General features: G+C 39.5%; 1 protein-coding gene across 4 annotated transcripts in view; it reads left to right on the top strand.

Annotated features, from left to right (window-relative positions):
• Nucleotides 1–7,500, top strand: part of LOC143037512 (cGMP-dependent protein kinase, isozyme 1-like) — a 62,548-nt gene that overhangs the window by 14,279 nt on the left and 40,769 nt on the right. For all 4 annotated transcript variants that reach the window (XM_076205867.1, XM_076205866.1, XM_076205865.1 and 1 more), the window contains exon 2: nucleotides 2,605–2,742. In XM_076205867.1, the coding sequence (XP_076061982.1) occupies nucleotides 2,605–2,742 (138 nt within the window). The remainder of the gene's footprint in view (nucleotides 1–2,604; nucleotides 2,743–7,500) is intronic.

Below are 7,500 nucleotides of genomic sequence, written 5' to 3'. Positions count from 1 at the left end.
CGGCTACAAATGATTTTTGGGAAAAATGTTTTCGAGTTTGGGCCAAGAAAGGCCCAATTTAATGGAATCTAGTTGAGCAGCGTCACTGGTGGAAATTCGAGTTTGCCAACTCTTGTTGTTGGTAAACTGTGGCCAAAGAATGTCTAAAGCTTAGGAAAGGAAAACTTATTTAATGTTCAAGTGGGAGGAGGAGGAGGAGGAGGGGAGGAAGAGGAGGAGAGAAAGGAGTAGGAGGAGGGGTAGATGGGTGAGGACGAAGAAGAGGAGGAGGAGGAGGTGGAGAATAAGTAAGTTGTTGTTGATATTGTGGTTGAAGATTTCGAAGAAGAAGAGGATGAGGATGAAGAAGAGGAGGGGGAGAAAGAGGTTGCTTTTGCTGTCGTGGAGGAGAAAGAGGAGAAGAGAATAGAAAAAGGAAGAAGTAGTTGTTGTTGTTGTTTGTGAAATGTTGTTTCGTGTATTCCAAGATGACCAGCACTCACCCACTTGCCCTGGCTCCTGCCGTCAGACGATTTTATTCAACCCGGGGGGAGAGCTCACTCCTCCCTTTCTCTCTCTCTCTCTCTCTCTCTCTCTCTCTCTCTCTCTCTCTCTCTCTCTCTCTCTCTCTCTCTCTCTCTCTCTCTCTCTCTCTCTCTCTCTCTCTCTCTCTCTCTCTCTCTCTCTCTCTCTCTCTCTCTCTCTCTCTCTCTCTCTCTCTGTCTCATTCCACGACCCCAACGATACTCTTCTCGAAAATCCTCTTTATTTTCTCTTTTTTTTTTTTTTTTCTCCCCAAACCAGAGCGAAGAATCGGGCAGACATCTTGAAGCGTGTCGCTTACGAGACGCGTTTTTGTGCCTTAGTCCAATTCGCTGCTGCCACCGTGTTATCATTGGAAGACAAACATAAAAAAAAACGTTTACAGCTCGACTAAATGGCAGATATTACTGTCCTCTGCCAGCTTATGACATACGGGTATCAGAGTACGCGCCCGTGTGTGTGTGTGTGTGTGTGTGTGTGTGTGTGTGTGTGTGTGTGTGTGTGTGTGTGTGTGTGTGTGTGTGTGTGTGTGTGTGTGTGTGTGTGTACAAGTGTGTGTGTATTCATGTGTACATGAGCACAATTTTATGTAACCCTCAAGCCCCATACAGATAGTTGGGTGCTTGATTTTGTGACGTCACATTAAACTGTGACTTCATAACTTGATTATGAAGTCACACTGGAACTATGACGTCATATTTGGACTATGACGTCACATTGGAAATGTCCGTTTGGTGCCGATTTTATAAGATTGGTTTTATGGTACGTAGAGTATGTCAAATTGCTCAGAGCACATAAACAAGTCTCATTGATATATATATATATATATATATATATATATATATATATATATATATATATGTATATATATATATATATATATATATATATATATATGATTTTATTTCATAGCATATAGAGCATTGACCCTCTCACAACAGTGGCTGCCCCCTTTGCTAAGGTGTTTGGAATCGTCTGGTGTTAGCCAGAATAAGATATATAACGTCCTCCATTATACCCAAGGTGTCACCTTATGAAACTCTATTTGCAAATCGAGGTGCGTTTTTTTTTTTTTTGTGATGGGTACATTATGACCACTGCCTTATGCGACGCTTCGCCAAGTTATGCTTAACAGACAAATTTACATTTATTCATTTATTTATATATTCATTTATTTACTTATTTACTACCTTGCCTCTCCCTACACTTCCACAGAAACACATTAGTATCACCAAACCTCATAAGCATATATGTATATTTCTCTATGTATGCATTTCAGTGTATCTAATTGAATTTCAGCACGCGTGTGTGTGTGTATGTGTGTGTGTGTGTGTGTGTGTGTGTGTGTGTTCGCGAGTTTGTTATCACGAAATGCAATCCACAATGAAGGCCCATTAGCGGCTGGAATTACTCCGTATTACGTCATCAGCTGTACGTGTTTGGTGCATATTGACTTGGGCGAATAAACCAAAATAGTATTCACCATTACCACCATCTTAGCCACCACCATTTCCTTGGGTGAACAGACATTGCCACCACCACAGCCACCTCCACAGCCACCACACTACCAAAGCCATCTACCGTCATTACGACCATCATCATCCAAAATCTGGCTACAAAGTTTGTTTACATTCAGGGGATTGGAGGCGGAGACTATGAGTGACGTCATGTCGCTATGTCCTGGCATGAACCAATGGAAGCCTGAAAGATATGTGACATGTCGATTTCAACGACATTTGCAACAAAGGTGGACAGCCTCTACTCGTATATTATTATAATTACTATCGTTATTATTATTATTATTATTATTACTATTATTATTACTATTATTATTATTATTATTATTATTATTATTATTATAATTATTATTATTATTATAATTATTATTATTATTATTATTATTATTATTATTATTATTAGCATTGACATTATCATTATTATCAGCAGTAGCAGTAGTAGCATCATTATCATTATTATAATCCTATTACTATTATTATTTCCATTATCATTATTATTATAATTATCATTATCATGATTAATTAGGACAACATTTTACTCGTTCTCCCCTTCTTCCTCCCGCAGGATCGCACCTCTTCGTATCTGCTGTCGGCGAGCTGGAGGTCGTCAAAGAAGGCGAGGTCCTGGGCAGGATGACGTCAGGAAAGGCCTTCGGCGAGTTGGCCATCCTCTACAACTGCACAAGAACAGCCAGCATCAAGGGTGAGTACTGGTATTACGTGTTTAATTAATTTTTTTCAGACAAATTATTTAGATGATGAACAGCATAAAAAAAAGATTATACAATCCTTGACATCCCCGTAATTATATTCATCAATCAAATTATACGTGTGTGCGTATATATATACTGTATATATATATATATATATATATATATATATATATCTGTGTAGCCAGGTAGTATATTCTCTTGTAGATATACGAGGTTGAAGGCTAAAGAGGATTCACCATTGATTATTTTATTGTTTGTAGCTTCAATACAACGCACAATCTTTTTATCTTCAGACTTGACGTTTCTCAATAATTCTCCGATTGTTGCCGACGTTTTGGAGCTTCCTGGTTCCATCTTCTGGGCGATCTGATGTGCAGGGTCTGTGGTGGTCTTATTTATACTTCAAGCTGGGATCATACACAAGACAGATGAAAAGATACTTAAAGAAATCATTAACAGGAACACACAGACAACAGACCCCGAAAAACAAATCCAACTCATCATCTATTACAATACTAAGAAAACATCCCAATTGATTATCCGTAACCAACCCACCATCACAGGAAGACCACGTTGTATACTAAAACAAATGCAATAGTGAGGCGTGTGGATCTCACACCTACATTGGTATGACAACAACACAATTAACACGACGCCTAACATGCCACCCATCCAACGGAGCAATCAAGTCTCGCTACACCTCTACAGATCCACTGGGAGAGGTTTCCCAGACATCCTGTAACCCGTATCCCCTATTGGTCCATGGCAGCCAATCAGAAGAGACCTCCTACCCGCAGGGAACCCAATGATCCCAGCTTGAACTATAAACAAGACCACCACAGACCCTCCACATCAGATTGCCCAGAAAATGGAACCAGGAAGTTCCGAAACGTCGGCAACAATCGGAGAATTCTCCTATTGTTGGAAAAACGTCAACTCTGAAGATAAAAAGATTGTGCGTTGTATTGAAGCTACGCACAATAAAATAATTAACAGTGAATTCTATTTAGCTACAGCCTTGTATGTCTACAAAAGAATGTAATATATATATATATATATATATATATATATATATATATATGTATATATATATATATATATGTGTGTGTGTGTGTGTATATATATATATGTATATATATTGTATATATATGTATATATATATTTTTTTTTCAACCACATATCACTTTTAATTCCATACCATCGCAAACGAGACTGAGAATCGCTCGAAGGAGGCATCCGTTGGAAATTGAAACGTGGACGAGCCGAGGATTCGAACCCAGCTAACCCGTAACAAAGTTACATTGACGTAAACCAATACGCTATCAAGAAAGATATTAATTGATCACTGGGAACCATTCAGTGTGTATGTATATATATATATATATATATATATATATATATATATATATATATATATATATATATATAGATATATATATACAATATATATATATATATATATATGCATATATATATATATATATATACTGTATATAGACACACATATATGAATATTGGAGTCCGTATGTAGGAGTGACTATTTATGTATAAATACTTTTCTCTGGTTAATTATGCTACATAGCTCTATAAAATAGTCTTACAAGAAAGGAAATTCCTCTTAACTAAGTTCCAGTATCAGAGCAAGCTCTGGTGACTACATTAGCATAGTTGTCTTCAGAGTCTGTGACCGAACTTGTGGAGGCGACTGTGCTTCGTCATCCCAAGACCGCAGGGAAAGACGAGGAGGACTAACTGCTCACTGGCTGTTGCCGTGATACACAATTTTTTTTTTTTTTTTTTTTTTTTTTACTGTAGTGGGTTTGATAAGGTACAGCTTAGGTCAATGGGGAGAAGAAGGAAAAGGAAACTTGATATTCAGTAAATTAAAATAAATAAATTAAAATAAAATAAAAATCAAATCAAATCATAGTCTTCTTCAGTATCTCTAAATAAAGACTAGTACGCTCGAAACTTTAGATATCAAAGCCAAACAAGCTCTGTCTTGTGGAATAGACTTAGTAACCGTGTAGTGAGCATTGAAACAATATTCAGAAAAGATTAGATAACTTTATATAAAGGGATAATAGGTGGTAATGGACATGGAACTGTATAGTGTAGGCCTTATGGTCTATCGCAGTCTCCTCCATTCTCATGTTCTTATCTTCTCTAGTGAGAGCTGAAACTATTGTTTGTTGTAAGAGAAGATGAGATAACTTTATGTGTAGAGATAATAGGTGGTAATGGACATGGGACTATCTAATGTAGGCCTTATGGTCTCTTGAAGGTTCCTCCATTCTTATGTCCTTATGTTCTATGATGTGATTTAGTCAATAGATACGACGAGAGATTTGGTGATGAAAAAAAGCGAAGATGGTTTAACAATTCATTTACTCCAACGTTGCGACCACCATGGTCTTCTTCAGAAAGTTGTCTAGGTAGGTTGACAGCTTTCTGAAGATCATGGTGGTCGCAACGTTAGAGCAGATTAATTCCTAAATAATTTTCGTCTTCTTTTTTTTTTTTTTTTTTCTTTTTACCACTAAATATCTTATTTGTCTTTGCTTCTTTAGATTTACTACCTTGTTTGCTCGTTCTCGCTTCTCCGTAACCTTAACCCACGGTGCTATGTTATCGTACGTAAGGAAAATCATCTCTACTAACTCCTTTGATACAATAACGGAGAAAAATGCTGTCCTAATGCTCCCTACTTCATACCCATACACTCCTATTACACACACACGCCTATTACAAGACGTCTATGTCGTCTAATTACTAAGGTCTTGTTCACACTAGCGGTTCGAACCGCGCAGAAATTGCGGCGGTACTGCATAGTCAAGGGGAAACTGTGCGGTTGTGTGTGAACGCCTCTACTGACTTACATTGTAATTGAACAGCGGAGGTTCGCATGTATCAGTTAGACAACTTCACCAATCTGGATGAAACAACCGCGGTGAGGTACAGAGGATGCATTGACCTCCAAAGGATAGCCAGACGGTCCTGCAGTGGACCTAAGGTCTGAAAAACAACCACACACACACACACACACACACACACACACACACACACACACACACACACACACACACACACACACTCATACACACACGACTCGATGGCGCAGTGGTAGCGTTCACATCCATTATTACAGCGGTCCGATTTCGAATCCCGAGTTCGAATCCAGTGATGAAATAATTTCATCATCGCTGCACTGCGAGCCGGCAATCCAACTCTTGTAGGCGGGAAATTGTGTGTATGTTATGAAAGATCACAGCATTACATAGATCGGTTATATACTCGTATGAACTCTGAGCTCTCATCCGGGAGGATAATAGCTGCCAATCACGATTCCATCACGTGATCATGGCGAGTCACACACACACCTACTGCATCCCACTTTCCTTTAGTTACCTCTTAACCACGCCCACATCTCCTCTTTACTATCCATTGAATGCCCTATGGCCTTTCGTACCTGCATGACGCCAGAATTCCATCATTCAACTCAAATTGGTACGATGACGCAGTCGAGTCCTGCTGTGGAAGCGCTCTGCCGTGCTGCACTTCCCTCGACCCGAGCGGTGTGGCGGGATAGAGGGATGTCCCTTTATCCATGAAATGCTATGATGGTAAGAGGGTTGGAAAGGTTTTAATGTAGGTGTAGCGGGTATTTGGACTGATTCGGCAACCCCTTTACAATGGGGAAAAGGTGTTTGGTGTATATATGTCTCTTGTTCATGGATGCTATGGAATCCTACAAGGAATCAGATCCTAAAGGACTCAACCACATTGAACAGGATTCTGTGATGAAGACTTCAACGCGAGGTCAGTTTAGGTAGCATTAATGACGTCATAAGAAAGCTTTCAAGGTGTCTGATAACCACTCTGTCCCGACTTACGTCGCTGAGACACAACGGACGTAAGTCGGGTCGGCCAACTATCATCACGTCACGAGAAAGCGCGCAAGGTGCTTTAAGAAGTTATCCCACTGGGCTATTTTCCTCCCTCCTCCAACCTCCGTATGAATGACTAGAATATGATTTCGCTCACAGAAATCTAAGGACACTATGTCTAACATTCGTATGGGTTTGCAATCTCTTATTTCATCATTTGAAAAAGAGAAAATTGTAACCGACCTACCCCGAGTTACGTCGCTCAGACAAAATGGACGTATGTCGAGTCAGTCGGCTGTCGTGACGTCACGAGAAAGGGCGCAAAGCATCTAAAGAGGTTATCATACTGGGCAATTTTTCCCCCAACAACCTTCCTCTACCCTCCGTTTGAACAACTAGAATATGACTTTCCTTACGGTAATCTAGACTTCTCAAAGAGCATTTCAACAGTACGTCTAACATTCTTCCAGGTTTACAATCTTCTTATTTCATCATTCAGCATTGCTATGTATAACGGAAAGATAACTTTATATATCAAGATTTGAAAACTGAAATATTGTAACTGACCTGCCTCGAGTTACGTCGCTGAGACAAAATGGACGTAAGTCGAGTCGATCGACATTCATTACGTCATGTCGTTAGGGTTCGTGCGTTGCCATGGTTACCTTTCCCTTCAGTCCACAGTAGTACCTTGAAGGTCCTTAGAGGTGAATAAAATCGTCTGCCGCCGGCCAGGACAAAATACTTTTAGGTTCCAAACCCGTTCCACTCTTCTGTAAAGGATTAGATAGTCTTTCAGGGGATTTGAATCCCTTTTGACTTGTGGGCTATAGACGCTGAAACCTTTGACTGACAGTCTCA

The sequence above is a fragment of the Oratosquilla oratoria genome, chromosome 22, assembly GCF_046742065.1.
Source record: "Oratosquilla oratoria isolate Oo_2021 chromosome 22, ASM4674206v1, whole genome shotgun sequence".
Taxonomy (NCBI): domain Eukaryota; kingdom Metazoa; phylum Arthropoda; class Malacostraca; order Stomatopoda; family Squillidae; genus Oratosquilla; species Oratosquilla oratoria.
The sequence above is the reverse complement of the archived record's forward strand: the minus strand, read 5'-3'. Positions and strand labels throughout refer to the sequence as shown.